Source organism: Brienomyrus brachyistius, unplaced genomic scaffold (assembly GCF_023856365.1).
Source record: "Brienomyrus brachyistius isolate T26 unplaced genomic scaffold, BBRACH_0.4 scaffold27, whole genome shotgun sequence".
In the NCBI taxonomy this organism is placed as follows: domain Eukaryota; kingdom Metazoa; phylum Chordata; class Actinopteri; order Osteoglossiformes; family Mormyridae; genus Brienomyrus; species Brienomyrus brachyistius.
In genome coordinates this window covers 4,287,101-4,310,770 of record NW_026042306.1, presented here as the reverse complement: position 1 = coordinate 4,310,770, position 23,670 = coordinate 4,287,101, and the positions used below count along the sequence as shown (strand labels likewise).

General features: G+C 40.8%; 1 protein-coding gene across 1 annotated transcript; it reads right to left on the bottom strand.

Moving 5' to 3' along the window:
* Positions 1 to 7,594: 7,594 nt before the first annotated feature.
* On the bottom strand, positions 7,595 to 17,534 carry LOC125720840 (mitochondrial pyruvate carrier 1-like). Its single transcript, XM_048996702.1, has 4 exons — positions 17,529 to 17,534; positions 8,633 to 8,729; positions 8,358 to 8,490; positions 7,595 to 8,143 (listed from the first exon to the last, which is right to left on the bottom strand). The coding sequence occupies exons 1-4, from the start codon at positions 17,532 to 17,534 to the stop codon at positions 8,119 to 8,121; spliced, it is 261 nt and encodes an 86-aa protein (XP_048852659.1). The 3' UTR covers positions 7,595 to 8,118.
* Positions 17,535 to 23,670: the final 6,136 nt, after the last annotated feature.

The following is a 23,670-nucleotide window of genomic DNA, read 5'->3' as shown; positions in this document are numbered from 1 at the left end:
GTTAGAATGGACAGATGAAAGCGAGCGGGCATTCACTGATCTAAAGCAGGTGCTTTGTGTGACCCCGGCATTGAGGGTCCCAAATTACAAACGCCCATTTCAATTGTGTGTGGATGAAAGAGGTGGTTTCATGACTGCTGTTCTGGGACAGGAGCACGGGGGCCAATTCCGACCTATTGCTTACTATTCTAGGAAGTTGGACTCTGACGTGCTCCCTCCCTGCGTGTCTTCGGGCTGTGGCAGCCACTGCTGAAGCTGTGTTAATGTCATCTGATCTAGTGCAAATGCATCCTCTCCAGGTCCGCGCCTCTCATGCAGTACATGCCCTTCTGACTCAGGTGAGAGGTTTTCACCTAACTGCTGCTAGGCTGATCTATTATCAGAACGTTTTGCTAACTTTAGCAAACGTGACGATGGTGCGATGTGGAGCAGTCAATCCTGCTACACTACAGGGAGTGCAGAATTATTAGGCAAATGAGTATTTTGTCCACATCATCCTCTTTATGCATGTTGTCTTACTCCAAGCTGTATAGGCTCGAAAGCCTACTACCAATTAAGCATATTAGGTGATGTGCATCTCCGTAATGAGAAGGGGTGTGGTCTAATGACATCAACACCCTATATCAGGTGTGCATAATTATTAGGCAATATAACAAAAAACAAATATATACCCATATCAATAATTTATTTTTACCAGTGAAACCAATATAACATCTCCACATTCACAAATATACATTTCTGACATTCAAAAACAAAAACAAATCAGTGACCAATATAGCCACCTTTCTTTGCAAGGACACTCAAAAGCCTGCCATCCATGGATTCTGTCAGTGTTTTGATCTGTTCACCATCAACATTGCGTGCAGCAGCAACCACAGCCTCCCAGACACTGTTCAGAGAGGTGTACTGTTTTCCCTCCTTGTAAATCTCACATTTGATGATGGACCACAGGTTCTCAATGGGGTTCAGATCAGGTGAACAAGGAGGCCATGTCATTAGTTTTTCTTCTTTTATACCCTTTCTTGCCAGCCACGCTGTGGAGTACTTGGGATAGGCGTAATGGAGCATTGACCTGCATGAAAATCATGTTTTTCTTGAAGGATGCAGACTTCTTCCTGTACCACTGCTTGAAGAAGGTGTCTTCCAGAAACTGGCAGTAGGACTGGGAGTTGAGCTTGACTCCATCCTCAACCCGAAAAGGCCTCACAAGCTTATCTTTGATGATACCAGCCCAAACCAGTACTCCACCTCCACCTTGCTGGCGTCTGAGTCGGACTGGAGCTCTCTGCCCTTTACCAATCCAGCCACGGGCCCATCCATCTGGCCCATCAAGACTCACTCTCATTTCATCAGTCCATAAAACCTTAGAAAAATCAGTCTTGAGATATTTCTTGGCCCAGTCTTGACGTTTCAGCTTGTGTGTCTTGTTCAGTGGTGGTCGTCTTTCAGCCTTTCTTACCTTGGCCATGTCTCTGAGTATTGCACACCTTGTGCTTTTGGGCACTCCAGTGATGTTGCAGCTCTGAAATATGGCGAAACTGGTGGCAAGTGGCATCTTGGCAGCTGCACGCTTGACTTTTCTCAGTTCATGGGCAGTTATTTTGCGTCTTGGTTTTTCCACACGCTTCTTGCGACCCTGTTGACTATTTTGAATGAAACGCTTGATTGTTCGATGATCATGCTTCAGAAGCTTTGCAATTTTAAGAGTGCTGCATCCCTCTGCAAGATATCTCAGTATTTTTGACTTTTCTGAGCCTGTCAAGTCCTTCTTTTGACCCATTTTGCCAAAGGAAAGGAAGTTGCCTAATAATTATGCACACCTGATATAGGGTGTTGATGTCATTAGACCACACCCCTTCTCATTACAGAGATGCACATCACCTAATATGCTTAATTGGTAGTAGGCTTTCGAGCCTATACAGTTTGGAGTAAGACAACATGCATAAAGAGGATGATGTGGACAAAATACTCATTTGCCTAATAATTCTGCACTCCCTGTAGTTCCCACTGAGGTGGACGGTGACGAGCATGATTGCATTGAGGCGACCCAGGCATTGGCAAAGCCTAGGGATGACTTGGAGGAGGACCCCCTAACAGAGGGAGAACTGGTTTTTGTGGATGGGTGTTCACTCCGGCTGGAGAATGGGGAGCCCTCCACATCATATGCAGTTGTCCGGCCGAATGGGGAACTAATAGAAGGAGGGAAGTTACCAAGGACGTGGTCCGTGCAGGCAGTAGAGCTGTATGCCCTAACTCAGGCTAGTAATAAAATGAGAAACCAAAAAGTGACTATTTTTACTGACTCAAGGTATGCGTTCGGAGTCTGTCATGACCATGGGGCACTGTGGAAACAGAGAGGATTTCTCACAAGTTCAGGCAAACCTATTCAAAATCATTCACTTGTGTAGGACCTTCTCCAATCCATTCAGCTGCCAAAACGATTAGCCATTGTGAAATGTAAGGCACACACTGAGCAAAAGGACGAGGTGAGCGTGGGGAACAACTGGGCTGATTGGTGGGCAAAGAAAGCCGCCACAGACCCAGAGGCCCCAGTGAAGCTGATGATGTGCATTACTACTAATCCTGCTGACCTTTCTCTCCTACAGACAGGGGCAACTCCGGAGGAAAAAGGACACTGGAAACGAAAAGCTGGAGTGTTGGGGAGTGATGGGGTCTGGAGGGAACAAACAACTAATCTTCCTTACCTCCCAAAGTCTGCCTTTCCAGGATTGGCAAAGGTGGCCCATGGATTGGACCATGCCTCACGCGATGCAATGGTTCAGTTGGTCCAGAGACACTGGGCCGCCCCTTCATTCACGGCTTATGCTCAAACTTTCGTTTCCAGGTGTTCCACATGTATGACTCACAACATGGGTCGTGCATTGAAGCCACCAACTGCCACAACTCCTCCAGCTGAGGGTCCTTTCCAACATTTGCAGATGGATTTCATAGAACTAACACCCTGTAGAGGTTATCGTTATTGTCTGGTGGTTGTTGATCTCTTTTCCAGATGGGTGGAAGCCTTCCCGGCCAAGCAAGCAACGGCCCAGATAGTTGCAAAAAATCTGTTAAAAGAAATAATCCCGCGATGGGATGTTCCAACATGCGTTACCACTGATAATGGTACACATTTCTCTAATCAGGTGGTCCACAAGCTCTCTGAGTGGTTGAAAATCGACCGTCGACACTACTGCGCTTATCACACGCAGAGTGGAGGGATTGTTCACTTGCTTGTCCTTTTTCTTCCCACTGCACTGATGGACGTACAGTTCTCCATCCGTTTGCAGCGCTGGCTTAAACCAATGCATTCTGGTCCCAACGCAATGCATCATGGTTAGGATTTTTTGTCCGACTTCAGCCGGCGCTGCAAAACGTCACCACCTCGCGAGAGCAAGACGACTTAAGTTGTATGTATACAAGTCGAACGCACCCTGTAGCACTGCCCCTACCCCTATTGCTCATTGCAGACACGCATTGTGTAGTTGACCAATCCATGCGGCTTGGAAAAAAAAATAGAGAAAGAAAAATAGCCGCTCTGACTCCGGCTCACAGGCAGAAGCCGATGTTCTGCCATTTTTTGCTGCCTTGCCAGTATTTCCTACCCATACTCCTGAATGGACATCTGTATAAGGATTTATGCTATCAAAATAACTTTCCTGTACTTTAGAGGGGGCTATCAGTTTTTTACACTAAGAATGTAATGTCATAAAATAATCATCGTTGATGAAGTAGTTATTAGCTTCTTATGCCCCATGCATTTCTGCTGGTTTTAACCACATTGTGGGCATCTTATGTGATTTAAAAAAAAATGTTTCCTCAGTTTTATAATAATCTGTGAACAAACAAGCAGGTTTAAAGAAAAACTGAACAAAGTTTATTTTTCTGAACATTTGTCACAAACATAAGTCAAGTGTTTCTTGTATTTGGTACATTAGAAATGTGCCCACCTACTGCAGAGGTCACACTGCACCTAAAATTAATTAAATTAATATGTCATCTGAAACAATGAAACAAACCTTTATGACAGGTCTTTGGAGAAACGTAATATTTTTAATCTATATTAAAATATGTGAGGTTAGGACAAGCATTTTATGAGTTCATAATAAAGTGCATTAACCGTTGGCTCCATTAAAATATCTTCATTACAAGGATCAGGTATATTTCCAGGAGTTCTCCTTTTGTGAATTCAGCCAATGCTGTACTGGTTGGAAATGTTTCTTTGACAAGTTGAGATGTTAAAGTAGAAACAGAATAATTTGTATGGGAGTACGACTTCTTACCATTTCAATCATGCTTTCATCAGCATTTCCTTCCAACATAGAGCGAACCACACAGTAGTCCTCTGCATTTCCTAGGAGCATACCATTTGAATAATCTATTCAAAATGAAGTGAAAAATCCAACTACAATTCAGCAAATTATAGTCCACAACATTTAAAGTTGGGTTAAAAGAACATGATTTGGAATATCCCTAAATTACTACACTGTTACTGCACAATACACTGTAGTTATTACTGTAATTCTATTGCATTGTTGACCATGTAACACAGTATACAACTGACCACAGACTTGGCTACAAACGACACGCTTTGTAATGTAAATGATTACCGATACAGATCATATTACCAAAAAATTCACAAAACATTCATTTATGACAGTTGATACTAGAACAGGATTTGTACGTCCAGTGTAGTTACCATGTGAATATTTTGTGCCTGTTGTGTACTGTCACCATCCCACAAGACCTCTCTCTGAGGGTGTTTCATCTGGTACATCCAGATTCTTAATCTTCTTTTCATTTGTAATTGCCAAAATATTAGCAATAGTCCTAAACATACCTCGACATTCCAGCAGTGCACATGCAATTTCCATTCGAGATGCGCTCACAGCACTTTGGCTCGTCTTCACATCACTGATGTGACCCCTTGAAAGGTGCAAACTGCAAAATTCAGTTGTATTAATATTAATTCAAAGTAATAACTGCCCAGTATAACTCAGCAAACAGGTACCTTCAAAATAAGAACTCCGCAACTGCTGGAATCTTGCTGTAGCTCGGGTTTGCACTTGCCACACTGCATTGTGCTCGGCACAGTCTCTCATCTTCAGAAAATTTCTAGATATTGTAAAAGACATTAAAAACTGTATTCAAATCTGGGAACATAAAAAATCATGCTAAGAATTAAAGCCCGTGTTTTCTCTCCAATGGTCATTACTGAAATGCATGTAATAACTCTTAACATGTTTTCAATTAAATTACATCGGAGTGACTTGTTTAATTAGAAATATTCCCACATGACATCATATGCACAGTTACCTCCAATTTCTCAGAACTTTACGTTCATATGCATCTTCCTTTTCCAATGGGTCTACAATTATAATGGTCTCATTGGACATCTTTAAAAAGGCAAATAATGTATAATAATTTCACAAGGGCACAAATTACATCTAAAACATAGCAGAAGCAAACTGGATGAGAAACATTCCAAAGCTCTGCTCGTGATGATGTTGTTATAATTGTGATTCCTCAATTTTACAAATGTAGAAAAATTTTAAAGCAAAAACAGAAATGAAATTCCAGGACATTTTGCCATTTGTATCACTTTACAGGTCATTTCAATGACTGGAAAATAACCCTAAAAATGTTCGGGTTTTCAGGACACGTGGGAACCCTGTAAGAGGAATGTAGAAAGGAAGGTTGGATTGGAGGCTAAGGATGACAAGTTTCCCATAATATTTTAACTCCAAAAGAGCTCTAAAAGCTGAAATCAGTAATCTGTAGGATAGTAAGGGTCTTATAACTGAAAATGAAATTGATATAGTAAAAACAAGAGTTTAATGATTCTTTTACACAATAGAGAACACAGGTAACCTGCCACCATTTAATACAAATAGAGTGTCGTCTATGACCGATATATGTATAACTGAGGCTGATGTGGTACAAAGCCTTGCTAAGCTCAAAATAAATAAATTGCAGGGCCCTGATGGCATCTTACCTATAGTTTTTAAAGAGATGAGGGATATTATTAGCCAGCCTTTAACATTACTATTTGAGAAATCCTTATCTACTGGTGTGGCACTTTCTAATTGGAAGCATGCCAATATAACGCCCATATTCAAAAAAGGGGATAGAAGTAATCCAGCAAACTATAAACCAATCAGTTTAACTTGCATAACTGGAATGGTAATGGAAGCTATAATCCAAGTGAAAATGGTAGATTACCTGGATGCAAATAACATTCTGAGGGATAGCCAACATGGATTTAGGAGAGGTAGCTTCTGTTTAACTAATCTACTTGAGTTCTTTGAGGAAGCTATGAAAGAAATTGATCACAAAAAGGCCTATGATGTTATCTGCTTAGTTCTGCAAAAGCCCTTTGATGTTGTCCACCACAAACGGCTCTTGCTTAAACTCCAAACTGAAGGGATTTTAGCAACTGTAGCAGCTTGGATTGAGAACTGGTTAACAGACAGGAGGCAGCAGGTAGTTATTAGAGCAGCACGGAGGCTACAACGGGATCTTGATTTAATTTGCGACTGGGCTGATACCTGGCAGATGAAATTTAATGTAGATAAATGTAAGGTAATCCATGCAGGGAGCAGAAATATAAAGTACAGATATTTTATGGGTTCCACTGAAATAAAGGTAGCTGATTATGAGAAAGACCTTGGTGTGTATGTTGATGCTTCCATGTCCCACTCTTGCCAGTGTGGGGAAGCAATTAAAAAGGCCAATAAGGTGTTGGGTTACATCTCTAGGTGTGTGGAGTTCAAGGGAACTGATGCTACGATTATTTAATTCCTTGGTAAGACCCCACCTAGAATATTGTATGCAGGTTTGGTCACCATTCCTTAAGAAGGACATTGCTGCCTTGGAAAAGGTGCAATGTAGGGCTATGAGAATTATTCCTGGTCTTAGAGGAATGTTTTATGAGGAGAGGTTACCTGAGCTGAATCTGTTTAGCCTCGAGCAAAGGAGACTAAGGGGGGGACATGATCCAGGTATATAAAGTTCTAACAGGTCTGGATGCTGTTCAATATTTCAATATTAGTTTAAATACTAGAACCGGTGGCCTTAAGTGGAAATTAGCGGGAGAACATTTCAAAACGAATTTGAGGAAGTACTTCTTTACACAGCGTGTAGTTAGAGTACGGAATAGTCTTATTACTAGTGTAGCGCAAGCTAAATCCCTGGGTTCCTTTAAATCAGAGCTAGAGAAGATTTTAATAACTTTGAGCTATTAGTTAAGTTGTCCCCAAAAGAGCTTGATGGGCTGATTGGTCTCCTCTCGTTTGTAAATTTCTTATGTTCTTTTGTAAGATTTTAACAACTCTGAGCTGTTAGTTGAGTGCTCCCCAAACGAGCTTGATAGGCCAAATGGCCTCCTCTCATTTGTAAATGTATGTTCTTATGTAGGTATAAAAATAACTGACCATATGATAAAATGATTTTGTCTAATACAGGACTACAGTCTTCATTAGGTATATATTTTCCCCTCGCACTTTGTATGGGCAGTGAATTGCCCCTACGTACGTGTGGATTCCTAATAAGAAAAATGCAAGAAATGAACACACATATAGTCAGAATAATTCTCATGTTGTCAACTATTGAGTGCAATTCAAATTTTATTGAACAAATGTAATGATTACAGTATTTTTTTGTCAAATAAAACACTTACAATGAACTGTTCCAAATTATTATGCACAGTAAGCTGCAAAACACTTTATAAGTGAAGAACTGAAAATTGTCATTTGTTGTGTTTGCAGCATATGTACTGAAATCAAACAGGTCACGTCACATTTTGACATAGGACCCCTTATTTGATAGCAGCTTCACAACTCTTGCATCCATTGAACATGTGTATTTGGACAGTTTCTGCTTGTGAGCACTGGTTAGTGGTGGCCGAATAGAAGGTTTATGCACAGTTGCAGTGGAGGACTCTACACCTTGATGTCCATGGGACTCCAGAGGCACCAGCAGCTTCAAATATCTGTTTGCTGCTACATAATGGCATTTTAGCAGCTGCTCTCTCGATCTGATGCATGGATCTGGCAGAAATCTTCCTCAGTTTCACTTATCTGCACGAACCCGTCTGTGCTCTGCTCTACAACATACAAAGGCTCATTTCGCATTTTTGTTCTGCATTCTGAAATGGAAGAAAAAAAACATTCATGAAGAACACAAACCTATAAAAGGTACTTGTGTGACACTATTAAGGAAGGATCTGACTGGGAGAAAAGCTGGCAGAGTGATTGCCTGGCTGCCGGCTGCAAATGCTATGTCGAGCAGTAATATGGCATTAATCAACAGATATGAGGTGAAGATTTAAATATTCTAGAGGGAGCCTGGTGGGGACCTACTTGTGTCGGATGAGCCGGCCTCCCTGGATTGTTTGTGCCGTCACATTAGCCATGTGGCAAGCAAACAGAAGCCAGTTTCGGGGCTGGACCCTATATGAGAACCTCATAAAAATGAGCGAGTAACAGGTAAGTGCTGGGGAGACAGAGATCATGCAGGGGTCAGAGGCCAGAAAGAAGAAGAGCAACCAGCTTAAAACCTTTAAAAAGTCCCTCTGGAGTCCCGAGTGACCCAGTGGACGCGCATATAGATGGAAGGTGAGCCCTCTGCCTCTTACCGAAGGTCATTCGACCACTGATTATTTCTGGGCTCTTCCTCATATCCATGACAGCGACCATGGGCAGACCCCAATTTATTACTGGTCCCCAGAAGTGCTGAAATCAAACAATAAAACACAGAGCTGATCTAACATGCAGCAGGGTGAAGGTGCCATTAAAGAAATTCCAGAGGATTCTTACAATATATTAGTGTGAGATTATTAAACAGTAGTCATAAAATTACATGTATATTAACAAAAAATCAGTTTGTGACTTTCTTACCGTGCTTTTGTTGTAAGGATTTTCCCAACAGGCACATTTAGATCACGGAAAGACAAAGGAAACAAACAAAAAAAATTATAAGTGCAATTCTGTGATCACCAGCAGCACTTCTGCAAAGATGGACCCAAATGTAAGCAGTGACTTTATGCTTACATCTACAACAAAGTGAAGAGTTTAAGCTTCTTATGCACTGATGGCAATCGACAAGGAAAGTTTACATATTGGATTTTTAAATAAACTGCAAGCGCCTCTGGATGCACATACCTCCTCAGATACTTCTGAAACTCTTTGTTTTTAAACTGGTTTACAGCTCTCTGAAAAAAATTCCTTGCCATGTCAATGTACCTGCACGTATGTTGATTTTGTTCAAAATGAAATGTGAAGATGAATTTGCCGTTTATATAGGAATGCAAATGACATCAGAACTCTAGATTCTAGAACTTACATACGTAGGCTACTGCTTATGTAACTGACGTAACTGTTCCAACATCTCCTTGGAAACGGACTGGAATTGAATGGAAGAATGTTAGTGGGCGAAATGAATTTTGTCAACTGAATAAATTCATTTTGTGTACAAAATGCATTTCCTGAACGAAAGTCATTTTGTGGAGGAAAGGAATGTCATAAATGATACAGAGTCATTTCGTGGAAGAAATCGATTCTGCGGAATTACGGAGTGCTTTTGTGGAAGCAGGAAATGCATTTCATCTGTTGCAGAGTCACGAAAAATCAGCGCTTGACACTTGGCATACCATAAAGTACAAAGTACTCAGCAGGCATATGGACGCAGACACATCTGTATCCACACCTGGATATTTCAGTGTGACTTTTATTGCGTGGATTCTTACTACAGTGGTGCCTGCGGTTCACGAACACAATCCGTTTCCTGTACGCGATCCAAGGCAATTTTCCCAATAAGAAAGCATTTAAATTCGATTAATTCGTTCAGAAGTCTACCAAATAATAATTTGTTGTCAATTGATTTTCTGGTTTTTATAGTGAAAACTTTAAAGAAAAACACAATATAGTGTGGCGACGGGCGGACCGAGGCATCACGGGAGACATGGAGACTTGCTTGCTGGGGAAATTACGCTTTTTATTAACAGTCATTAAACCCCTTGCATTGTTGTGGTCGTTAATGTTAATGGTTGCATTTCCCTATTGTCGCGTGTGTGTTTGGTCGTACCCGGTCCGATCCTCACGTGTATTTAGCGTGTGTAAATCATCCACCGTGTGTGCATCTTGCAGTTCGGCGTCTGTGTATTTGGGACGTGTCCCATTGGAAAGACATTGGGATTTTGGCTTTTAAAAGCTCAATCTAAAGAAGCACATCGAGGAAAGCTAAACTAATGGTAAACACCAGTGAATTAACTTCAGTTATCACGATTAGCCAGGATAACAGCTTGGGGTGAGCTTTGTGTCTGATGTTAAGTGAACGTTTTCTTCTCTTGGTGATAGGCTGGTTAGGGCATTTGAATCACTAATATTAACTTGGACATTTGAACAATGAACACTGAAATAGTTATGTAAGCTGAAAAACAGGGTTTTGTGACTGAGATAATGAACCCCATGCTGGTAATAGGAAAAACGGTGACTTGTGTTTTCAGAAATGGCGTTAAAATACGTTAACATTAACCTGTGCTTCTTTTTTAACAACAGCATACTCCTGTTTAGGTTTTTAAAGCCGTTTTTGAAGTGTGTGATGTATGCAAAATTTTTCTTTTAAATGCTTTAAAATGCTGAGTGAACGTTTTGATATTAAAAGTTTAGACAGCATTCTGTTGTTATTTATATTTACTTGCACTTTACTCAAGTACAGTTAGTTATAGATTATTTGTAATACTTAAGTACAGTGAACACTAGGTACTTTAAGACTTTTACTTGAGTGGAATTCTAGTTGGTGACTTGGGAGGGTATCTGTACTTATACTTAAGTGTGACTTTCGGGTACTTTATACAAGACTGTGAACAAGCTCGACTGTCTCAGACGGAAATCATAGCTCAGAGGTAATGATACTATATTAATAATCTCTGAGTTAATGATTAAGACATATATCAGCCTTCCAGCTGCAACTGATTAGAAATCAACCTAATGTTTTTCATATTAGAAATCATAAACCTGCTTCAGTTCATGTCTCTGTGTGAAATCAGATGTTAATCACATGACACAAGGCCCAATGTGGCTCTGACTGTAATCACCCAAAACGTGGCCCAGCGTGACTCCTGATGACATGTTAATCTCTTGGAGTGGGAATTCCATTTCCATTTTACCGTTAAACAAAATACGTTGACTTTAAGTATTAGCAATAAGGCTGTGCCATATCAAACCGTCCACGATAACACCAGCATATGTTTTTAATTTGATAGAAAAGTGACATATGCCAATATCAATGATAGACATGCATTTAGGGCTGCCACTAAAAACTATTTTTCTATAGATTAATTTCATTTAATATCAGCAATTTTACTGATGGCTCAATTAATCTATATGAATACTTTTCCTCCAGAAAATCAAACTGACCGTGTCATTTAAGTTAAGTTTATTTTGACAACAGCATACTGTATGTCATTGTAGGGCTTTAAATAATGGACACCGGCGTTTCGGCACTATGTGGACGTTTACTTATGCCCACAATTCTATATCCTTCCTTGGTGAATGTCTTCGCAAACGGGGACTTTTGTTTTGAAAGCTGGGACCATGATGTATGCAGAGTGATGTGAGGAAGTTATACATTGCAAGCAAGCTGGCATTATGGGCATTGCTGAAAGTTTACACTGCTTGTTGTTAAATGAAGTTAAAACAGGAAGAATTACAGATGATTCCTTTGAAAGTATGCCGCCAACGAGGTATTTATCGCTTTGCATATGCTTTCTTGTGAGCTTTTCTACTATTTGTGTAAGCTAATGGCTAATTTGACCTGTAATACCATGTATTGCTGTGCTTGTTAGTTTTCACGGTTTGAAGGTGGTCTTTGGTGATTTGAAGATATGAAGGCTTCACTAACCCATAAAAGGAAATCACTTGCGTTTGTACGTGCTTGAAAAGGAGTCACGCTCCATCTTCCATACTGTTCCCCGTGTTACGTTTGCAGTTACTGACCACCTTACATTGGCACATAAATAACCCTATTAAATGGACAAAAATATATCCCATAATAAATCACCCATATTTTTCAGATAAATCAACAAACATGCTTTCAAAAAACTTGGCTCAATAAACCATATGACTGATTGACTGAGCAGAGCTGTGTGTAGGGGGTTACTGTATCACGAAATCCAATATGATCCCGATTTCTCTTGCAAAAGAAAACAAAAACTGACATTTTTAATATAGCACAAATCGACATATACCAAACATACATGATGAGAAAACTGGAGTGACAATTGACCTAATTAACTGCAGAAGATAGATCACATTCTTACATTTACAGACAAGCATGCTTTGTGACTTCCAGATGGTGCTGATCCTGAGTTTGAATGTTATTTCAAACAAAATCCACCAAATCGACAAGCTAGTTAGATGTGATGTTACTACTCATTGTGAGTGCATTTATCACCCAGGGTATTGATCACCAGTTAATTCATGAATCTTATCTATGGGCATGTTTATTTTAGTAGTAATACTAGTCAATGAGCTCCTCAGTATATTTACAACTATATGTTGTTTAATTATTCATAATTTTGTTCATATTTCATTTAGTTCTTTATGTTGCAGTAGGAGTGGATACAGAAAAAGTTGATCAGCCTCCTTTGATTAATTCACCTAAGGCAGACAAAGCTGTACTGACATACTGCCATAGTATTACTAACTTCTACACTGTGTGCCGTTATGTACAGCAGCCAAAAAAGGCTCCTGAACCTCTGATTCATGCATTTGATAAGGTTTCTCATAAAGGAAGATTCTCAATGAATCCCCATCAGACATCCATCTCTCCATCAGTGACAGTAGGACAGAAGGCACAGCTGTGTATTACTGTGCAGTGAAGCCCACAGTGACACAGAGTGCGTGTCTGATGGTACAAAAACAATGTTAGAGCTTCTCCCAGAAATAGCATAGATTTGCCTCCCAAGAGCGATAAGATACTAACCGCAACCTCACACATGTATGGCCTACTCAGAAAGTCACCTTCAGAGCTTTGACACTCTCACAATGCAGATAATGTGCCTCATTCAGGACTCCTCTAACAACCGCTCCTTCGACACAAACTTGAACCAGCGGTACCAAAGTCTTTGTCTTGGCTCACTGGATAGAAGTTCCAGTGCGGATAATCATTTTTTCTTTGCCTTGGTGTTGTTTGCTCTACGCATCCATCCATCCATCCATCCATCCCCTACCAAAAAGGAGAAAAAAACAAACCTAACACAACCACATGAAAAAACTGCCTTACAATGCTCGCTTCACTCTTATTGTCCTAGGAAATAAATTAATAGGTTGTTCAAAGACAGGTTACAGATGGAATTAATTTGCAGAACTGATAAGGAAGCACAGAGAACCAAAAATACACCACAGTACATAAATTATAAAACACAACCATATTGTCACGATCGCTGTGAATTAAGCGGGTGAGCGGGGGAGCGCTCAGGCAGGGCGATCGGGAAAGGAGCAGGCAGACAGGCAGAGTATGGGGTAAACGGGGATTTATTAAACAAACGAGGACTAGGGAACATCTGACAAAGACTAACGTCAATGACGGACAACGTACACAGGCAAGAGTTGGACTGAAATAGACAAGACTGAGCAAAATAATCGGAGACAGTTGGTAACGATCAGGGAAGCACACGTGGGTAATCAGGGGGTGTGGCACACACGAGGAGCAGACGAGCCGGGCATGACACATATGTTGTTTCTTTCCAACTGCCTACACATAGCCCCTGTCTAACACTTTGGTGCTGTTCACTTTTTAATATTTATGAAGTTTAAATATCGGCTAAAGTTGATACGTCTAGATTTTTTGTGAATATTGACACCAAATTTACTCTGTTTACGTTAGTTACCTGCAGGGACCTACTGGGTTTTCTGGCTTGCAAGTTAGCTGGCTATAGGTACTGTAGTAGGGATGGGATGATAGCCGACTTCCATACAGTATCTGCGATGATACAATCAAAGAAAATCTACCGTTCTGTCCACTGGTGCAACTTGTAAGCCTACTTATCACACACTCATTGTTGACTCAGAACTCTAATTGGCACTCAACTGCTCATCCTGGATGTAGAAGGTTGAATTTCAGACCGTATTTTAAACCACTGAAATTTTGACAGTGTATTTGTAAAGCGATAATAAAAGGAATGAATATCCATCCATCCATCCATCCATCCATTTTCCAAACCGCTTATCCTACTGGGTCGCGGGGGGGTCCGGAGCTTATCCCGGAAGCAATGGGCACAAGGCAGGGAACAAACCCAGGACGGGGGGCCAGCCCATCGCAAGGCACATTCATACACATTCACTCACAATTAAGTAACTCCAATTAGCCTCAGCATGTTTTTGGACTGTGGGGGGGGAACCGGAGTACCCGGAGGAAACCCCACGACGACATGGGGAGAATATGCAATCTCCACACACATGTGACCCAGGCGGAGACTCAAACCTGGGACCCAGAGGTATGAGGCAACAGTGCTAACCACTGCACCACCATGCCGCCCCCGGACTGAATATTACCCCTTAAATTATGAAGATGGCATTAAAACATGTCGAATGTTTCCAACTAAATTTTTTTGTCATGAAATTTATTTTGAGGCAAAAGTAAATGGACTGAATTCAGCTGACTGTATTATAAAAATGAACTTTATAAACTGTATGTTTTTTAACTGAATTGTGGTAGCTGAATATTTTTGCATTGAATATTTTACCAATGATAGTACAACTGAAATATTTTCAATTGAAATATTAAATGTTTAAATGTACACCCACATTAAATTCCAACCCGCAAATAGTCACACATTATCAAATGCAATGCATTTATATATAGTAGTGCAATTCAATGTGCTTTTCTGCATCAACGAGTTTTGCCATTAATTTACTTCCATGAATTCCTTAATGATAAGATGCTCGCCCATTAGAATATCTGTCTATGCAGTGTCTGTAGGACAAGACACATATGCATATCCATGTATCTGAATCACTAACGCTAAAAAACTACAGTAATACAATATAACTATTTTTTTATCTTAACATCAATCACTTTAACAATGACAATGCCAAAATAATGTTAAATTTAACTAGTAGTACTTTACAACAAACTGAATACATCTTACTTACCTTGTTAACATCAACAGATCAGGACATCATCACCACCTTGGAGTACCTGACGGAAGAGATGGCCATTTTCTAGCAGATGCTCCTCTATCTCACTAATAGCTCCTATACATTGGCCATATTGCCAGAAGCCATTAATTTACCTCTCACAAACATGCGGGAGGTGGAGGTCACAGAAAACTTGCTGAAGACCAAGCTTGTTTCATTGGAATGGTATTGTAAGTTTGCAAAAACATTGAATGTTCAAAAAACTCACCATTATAACATTTTCCATTATGGTAGAAAAATTATAAATCAACCGCTCTGATAACTGAGATACTTAGAATGAAAGTTTGGACCTCTCAGTTTGGTGAGTAAAGAAAGTGTATTTTATTCCAGCAATGCGTTCCCGTCACACTCTGGCACTCGGTACCAGGTCACCTGGAGTACAAAGAGCAACCAGTTGATAAACCATAACTCCCAATTCCCAATAAGGACTTCTAAATCCCGATTGGTCACAAAACACCAACAAACCGAGCTCAAACGTATAACAGGCACAATTCTCCTGCTCTATTGGTTCACCTTGGTAGCAAGGTAAAATCCACACATTTTGCAGATTTTACCGGAATCTGTCTCGGCTTCCAGATTCTACTTGAGATATGTATATAGATATTGATGATATGACGATGAATCACTATTAATGTTTGGGTGTTCCGTTGATTAATGATTAATACATTGACACATTGTCATTGAATCACTGCAAATACATGGTTAACATATGATTAGTATGATTAATGTAACAACTACTTATACATTTGCACTACCGTGCAACATATTATATATTGTCTACTGCAACTATTTTATAAAGCTATAACTCTTTGTGCACCAGTTGGGGTAGCCTGGAATCTCTTCCTGCAGGTGGTTTCTCCTCGCCTTTGCTCCACTGTCTGTCTCTCCATGGTCTGATCTCTTTTCAGTGTCTGTGGAACTAACCTCAGACCGCTATCACGAAGCGAGGTCACGCAGTATTCAAAACAATCTCTTCTTACCTAAGGCCTAAGACATAATAGACCCAAAATGCTTCCTCTCCCGGGCTACCAATGTCCAATTTTACTTCCACACCATTTTAATATTTTCTGTGTGTGTATTTCTGTTATTTCTACCTTTATTTATGTTATAAATGTCCATATTTAGGTTAAATTTGTGTCTACTATTGGTGGAACAGACTCCACATCCAACACTTGGCAAGTTCTGGGCCATGTCCTCTCAACCCCACTGGCCCTACAGTTGTGCTGGCAGGGGTCTGGCCAGAAGGAGGCCTTTGGAGACATGCTCCTCTGTAAAGCTGTCATTGGTGTGTATTCATGTTCTTATATGGGGAAAATCTTGAATACAAATTTTTAAAACTCAACTAAAAATATCACAAAAACAACAAAAAGCACAAATAAAAGCAGTTTTCTCATAGCTTCCAATTGATATTTCAAGTATTAAGCGGAATGAAACAAGGTTTAAGCTGCAATAATTTCTGATCACATAGGGAGCAAATTAGTACAGGTTTTACCAGCAACAGGCCTGCAATGATAATGTTAAGTTAATTAGCGAACACACTAGTTACACAATAACTAACTAGTTAATATGCTACTTGGCAAATTTACATTTAAATTCAAAGTACTTACGTATCTTACTACAGGTGTGTCCATGTATCTGGCCGCTGACGTTCATTCATTCATCAGTTTTCTCCGTTCAACTTTGTGCAGCCACACAATACTCAATACTCTGGATACTCTCGTCAGCCCCGAAGTGAAATCTGTTTTTGGCTGTATATTCAGATCCACACTCTCCACATTTAGCGGCGGTGTTTCACTCACGCTAGACAGCATAAGGCAGTCGAAAGACGGCCAGATCAATTCCACAGCCTCGGAGACGCTCACGCACCGCTGACTTAGGGAACCATCATCGAATTAGTCAGAATAATAAAATACTGATTACTGGCAATAACTTCAATGCAATGGGATCCAGTAACTCCAAAATGAGTGCATATTCTACAACTGATATACACAGGACACAGTGAATTTTACTCATTTTTAACACTTTATTGCATTTTATATGATCGTTTTAAAAGTAAAAAATGGGTAAATAGATTTTTTTCAATAGCTTCTTGTCATGCCCGGCTCGTCCGCTCCTCCTGTGTGCCACGCCCCCTGCTTACCCACGTGTGTTTCCCGGATCGTACCCAGCTGTGTCCGTTTACTTTCAATCAGTCTTGTGTATTTAAGTCCTGGTCTCCCCAGTTTTCCTTGTCTGTCATTGATGTTCGTTGCCGTTAGATGTATCCTGATCCCCAGTTCCCGATTAAACCCTCGTTAGTCCCCGTATTCTGCCTGCCTGCTTCCTGCTTACCCGCATGATCGCCGTTCTCCCTGCGTCCGAACGTGACAACTTCTAGACAATGGGAGCTTATGACTCCCAAATGGATGCAAATTATACTACTACCTGAGCAGTATAGGACATAGCAACTTTCATTAAATTTTAACCCTTTGTTTACTTGATATGATTTTTTTTCTCTAAAATTAGCCAATAACGGCAAAGTTGTGTCGTCATGGTGCGCTGCACGATATGTCTTAAGTCGTCTGGCTCTCGCGAGATTTTTGTACCATGTGACATGGTGATGTTTTAACAAGCACCTCTCAGCCGGCTGCACAAACTGGAACTGCCTCTGTAACGACACAGCTTTGCCCTTATTGGCTGAAGAGTTTAGTCACACACATGACGTTTGTATCCCAGGAAGTTCCTTCTGTTATTTCTCCCGAAAAGCACGTAAAGCAATGAGAACTGGTTTTCAGTTAATTTACCTGGTAAAATAAAGTTTAAATAAATTACATAAATGCTCTAATAATACACATAAGTTAGTGGTTTACTTGTCGTTAGTTATTGTAATGTTGCGCTGCTTTATTTGTTTAATCGTCCAGTCTGTGGTAGCAAGTGTCGCTATCGACTTTATATCGACTATATTTTTCAATCGAGGAAATTTTATTTTGCAGTCATTATCTCTATCGTTTTATCGCCCAGCCCTAGTTGCATGTTACTCTAAATTGCATATCATTCAAATATTGTACCGTATCAGTTTGTGGTTACCATGTATATGCCATAAACTGTTATGCACTGGTACAAAGTATCACTTGCGTCTCAAAGTCTGCAAGCCTAGAGTATGCATCTCAACACCTTGAGGACCCACGTGACACATGGCTTCCTTTAGCAATAGACACAAAACACAAAAACATTTACATAAACATCTACTAAATACACATATGTGACCCGTGCTGGCAAAATGAGTCACAATGAGGAAATTTTCAAAATGGAGTTTGGTCTGTTGAAATTGGACAAAAAAATGACCGAGTTACATTCGTTAGAAGTTGTTTACATCAACAGGGCTTTATAAAATCGAGTTCTATTGGTTCAGAGTGATGTCATTGGAAATTCTATGCAAATTTTTAGAAAGTAGGCGAGCCTCGCTTCACGGTGATACTAAACAATTGGTGGGGGATTCCCAGTCATGCCGCGGGAGTGGAAAAAAGAAGGATTTGCTAAGAAAATTTAAGATAAAGGACTAATTTCTGAAGACAAAGCCCGTACAAAACATTCAAATTATGATGGTTCAAGGTATTTATTTGCTGTTTTGATTATTGGGATAGATAGACGATGACGATGGCAAGCCTGAGAGTTTCTGTTACTCTGTAACATATGCCTCGAGCGTTAAGATGACGAATCATCACTTTACTGTATATCCGGTATGTGGGTGGCAGCTGAGGACCTCATGCACAAGTTCTCTTCATCCAGCTCTTCAATCCCAAGGTTGCTGAATAGGTCTGATTCCATTTAGAGCAGCACAATGTCATATTTTATTAATTCCTAAAAATATAAGCTATCTAGCCAGTGTTATGCATTTTATGATTACTAGACAGATGTCCAGTTAGCATGTTAACATTCGGTGTTTAATTGTGCCTTCAGTAACCCCGAATAGGGTTGGAATGTCACGAATAGGTACCCCCTGCAAGCAAGTAGCTCTGCAGTATTTGTACTGGCACTACATATGAAGGGCATCCCACTAATTTGAAACTTTTGCTTCCTCTGACATTAATAAGATGGATGACTTCTTCCAAAATATCGAAGATGCCACAGTCAGCCTCATCACATTCATACAACACTAATAACAAGAGGATCGAACAGGATTCACGTAAGTCACGAGCAAACATAGATGCCACAATGGGAAATAATAACTGTTAATTATAACAGTTACAAACAGGGCTATGTATAGTACATTGCCCACGAGCATGCTGGGACATACAAATCCCACCAGCGCTACAGTACTTTTAATCACGACCTGTGAATCAGGGAATGCTAACTGGTTAGCTGGCTCCAGGTAACTTACCTACCCTACCTCAGGCTATATTCCTCGCATTGTTCGGTGAGTAAAAGTAGTTTCATCATGAGGAAGAGCAGACTCATAACCCTAACCGTGTTAAATAAACTGTGTTTTTCAGCTTAAATGTAGCTTGAATGTTGATTATGTAGAAGAATACAAGCTGGCTAATGCTCTGTTAGTGCGCCCCCAGCGGAGACATCAGATCGCTCTTCAGGTGGTGGGCCGCCTAGAAGATGAGCCTCAGTCAACAGGAGACAGCAGGTCCATCCAGAGTAGACTACAGCAGCAGGGACCAGGAAGAGGAATCCCTGAGATCCTGGGGTCCCCCACACATTAACAAGCAGCATAAAACGACTGCTTTCTTACATTTATAGAATTTGGCAGACGCCCTTAAGCCAGAGCGACTTACATAAGTGCTTAGAATTCTCATCAGTGAATACATTGTGATAATGGTTCAACAGAACCTGGCTAAGAAGACTATCACTCTAAAAAACTCTGTTGGCAAGTAATACATCCATCCATTTTCCAAACCGCTTATCCTTCTGGGTCGCGGGGGGTCCGGAGCCAATGGGCACGAGGCAGGGAACAACCCAAGATGGGGGGCCAGCCAATCGCAGGGCACACTCACACACCAGTCACTCACACATGCACTCCTATGGGCAATTTAGCAAGTCCAATAAGCCTCAGCATGGCATTGGACTGTGGGGGAGACCGGAGTACCCGGAGGAAATCCCACGACAACATGGGGAGAACATGCAAACTCCACACTCAGGTGACCCAGGCGGAGACTTGAACCTGGGACCCAGAGGTGCCAGGCAACAGTGCTAACCACTACACCACTATGCTGCCCCACAAGTAATACAGTGAATTATTATTTTTTAAATAATAAAAGTATCATCCTGGAAGTGCTAATCCAAGTACTTCCAAAAGATTTCTAGTCGCCATTTAAGGGTACCCAGTGACTCAGCTGTTCGGACATATAGGGAAAGTTGATTGTCCATGGATACCCCAAGGTTACCGAAGTGACCGAAGGACAAATCATAGTATATGGTTTAGTATGCCCTCCCTCATATGTTGTTTTTTTTAATTTTGATTCTTTTCCTGTAGTGCCATAGTTGTCCCAAAAGAAATCACTTGCTTAATTTACTGCATGCAGAAAAACGTCATGCTCATTTATTCCTCTGGAGTCAACGGCATCATCGGCGATGCCGCGTATCTTGCTAGTGTTGAAAACATGAAAAAACGCTGACTAAATCAGTAAACTGTATTCTTTTCAAAACGTCAATTGTTGGAAGTATTAAAGTTTTCAAAATTAGGTTAAATCGGCAAAAAAGTAAACCATGTCACCTTTCTTCGTTTTGCCTCAATCCGGGGCGTGTAGTGCTGCTCTCTTCTGAAGATCACTATTCACCTTTTAAATAGCGCATTTCCACGTATTCAAATCGCAACTGCATGGTAATTTGATGAACAACACAATGGTGAAACGCGATCCAGATACATCCCCATCAGTGCCATAAAAAGGTGGGGGTGTGCCCAGGCGTGAATGGCTCATGCACACACAGGAAAGTTGCTACATATTCAATGAAAGGAGCCCAGAAATAGTGACACAAGTTAGGTTTTTCTTATTTATTTATCCAACTGAATGTTGCAACTACACCATTTATGTGTACATCTTCATGTAGCCAAGACTTTGGTGATCAGATATCTGAGATCAAAACAAACTTCCACCATTGATTACTATGTACTTTTATAATGTTTCTGCAAGTGTTCTAAACTATATTTTGCAATTTCTATACTTTGATGGCAAATTACAAACTTCACATAAATCTGCCATATTTACAAAGTACATTAAAATAAAGATGAGTGTAATGCCAAAACAAATTTATAAGAAATTATTTATTTGCCATGAATTAAGTTTATGATATTGAATGGAATGTGTGATCATGCCCCAGTCAGTGAAAGTATGTTCCCTACCCTTAGACCCCAGAGCGTTAAAGTGATGTCCTCCATCATCAGTGTGTTGGATACCTGGTGAAACTCTCGGAGGTCAGCCAGTGAATGGATTTTTAAATTATTCGTATTATGGAGGAGCAAGAATTGCAAAATGGTTCTGAGACCTTGCCCAAACAGCAATTTCTGTTACGATCCTCAGTCTAGGGTTGAGGACCGTCAGAAAGGTAAAGGGAAAGGAGAGGGGAAAACGAGACAACCAGGGGATGGGAAAAGGGAACACGGGACACAAAGGGATCTTTTCTTGTATTTTTATATGTTTATTCACAAAGACTTTCACAAACAATAGGGCCACAGACTTCGGGAGTGACACAGCCAAAACAATAAACAAAACAGCACTACCGAACACGTCCCCAACTAAACTAATTCTAAACAAAACGAAAAGATGAGAAAAAGAAATGACACAGACTAAGCCTAACTCCCTAACCAAAACACAGAATAAGCCACACGTACGCAAAACAAAATAGCAGTCACTCCCTACGCACTTAAGAGAAACGAACATACAGAACACACCAAAGCCGAAACACAGTAACCAAAGGGGCGAGGCAAAGAGAGTAGTCAGGAGGAAGGCAAGAGATCAAAACCAGTAAACAATCAAAACCAAAGGCAAAGGTACGGAAGGGGCAAAGCGAGAGTCAAAACCAGGAAACCAGAAATCTGTCATACACAATTAATCAACACACAAGCGATCCAATAACAACCAACAGTGAGCAGAGCTCCCGCTAATTTCCCGCCACGGCTTTTTCAACACTCGATGCGGAAGCAGCGTCGAAGGTTGGGGCGTGGCCAGGTCCGGGAGGCGAAGTCGAAGGGAGCTGGGCAACGATCAGGATCTGCAGGACAATCCCTCCCCTAACCTTACGGCACGTAACACCCCCCCACACAAGAGCGAACCTGACAGGTGTTCGCAATCCTCCGCAACTGAGGGCATACAAATAATAAATTGGAGATTCGAGGACTAATAGTCTGGGAGAACCGGCATCAGGTTCGGGAGAGGGCTTCCGAAAGCAGAAGGGTCAGCTCTGGGCACGTATGGAGTACAAGACAGCTGTGAGGAGGTATAATACGCTGTTTTATGATTCCTAGAAGGGGCTGGGCTGGATGATGCCCCAGTAAATTACATGAATTTACCCATCCTCTGCACACTGCAGCAGGAGGGCTGTCCAGACCCAGGAACCCTATAATTCGGACTATGTGCAGCGGCAAATGTGCTCTAGTAAAAGTGGCCTTTCTACTTAAGTAAAATATTTGTTTGTAAATATACTGAAAGTCCTGTCCTGTTTTTTCCTGTATACATTTACCAGCATGCTGTGCAGCATGTACATTCCTGCCATTTGAGTGTTTTTTTTTTAATTATTATTATTTTGGATGAACCAATTACAATAGAGAAATTTGCTCGTGAAATCACGGTGTGAATGCATCAGTTGGAGCACCAGATACTTCAGGGACTGGATCACATCACATGTTATTTTTTTGACGATATCCTGATCACACCAGCCAGCTGACCAAAGATTGCAACCCTGTCGTCTTATTTACCACAAAAACTATTTTTATGTGGCAGTCAAATGTGGTTGCATAAATCAATAAAAGTTGATGTTTTTAACCCTTATATATTAAAAAAAATCTGGTAATGATGCAGTAGAAGCAGAAATAAACAGGCAAATGTGCTCTAGTAAAAGTGGCCTTTCTACTTAAGTAAAATATTTGTTTGTAAATATACTGAAAGTCCTGTCCTGTTTTTTCCTGTATACATTTACCAGCATGCTGTGCAGCGTGTACATTCCTGCCATTTGAGTGTTTTTTTTTTTTTTATTATTATTATTTTGGATGAACCAATTACAATAGAGAAATTTGCTCGTGAAATCACGGTGGGAATGCATCACTTGGAGCAGTGCAGCGAGAAGTTGATGCTGTGGGACTCATGGCCCTAATTGTGCCGTCTTTTCAGTCAGTGGCCAGGAAGAGGAGGTGACGGCAGAGAAGGCGGCGAGGCCCAGCGAGGGGCGGGCACCCCACAGTGGGCAGAAGGCGGTGATGCCACTGCAGCCAGGGCAAACTGGAGCTAGTGCAGCAGACGCACCAGATACTTCAGGGACTGGATCACATCAC

What these genes read in the sequence shown, in the direction of transcription:
- LOC125720840 (XM_048996702.1), bottom strand. An exon ending in CAGTGGTCGAATGACCTTCG is followed by an intron (nt 8,491 to 8,632) that starts GTAAGAGGCAGA and finishes CTGTCTCCCCAG; the next exon opens with CACTTACCTGTTACTCGCTC. An exon ending in GGCCGGCTCATCCGACACAA is followed by an intron (nt 8,144 to 8,357) that starts GTAGGTCCCCAC and finishes CTTCCATTTCAG; the next exon opens with AATGCAGAACAAAAATGCGA.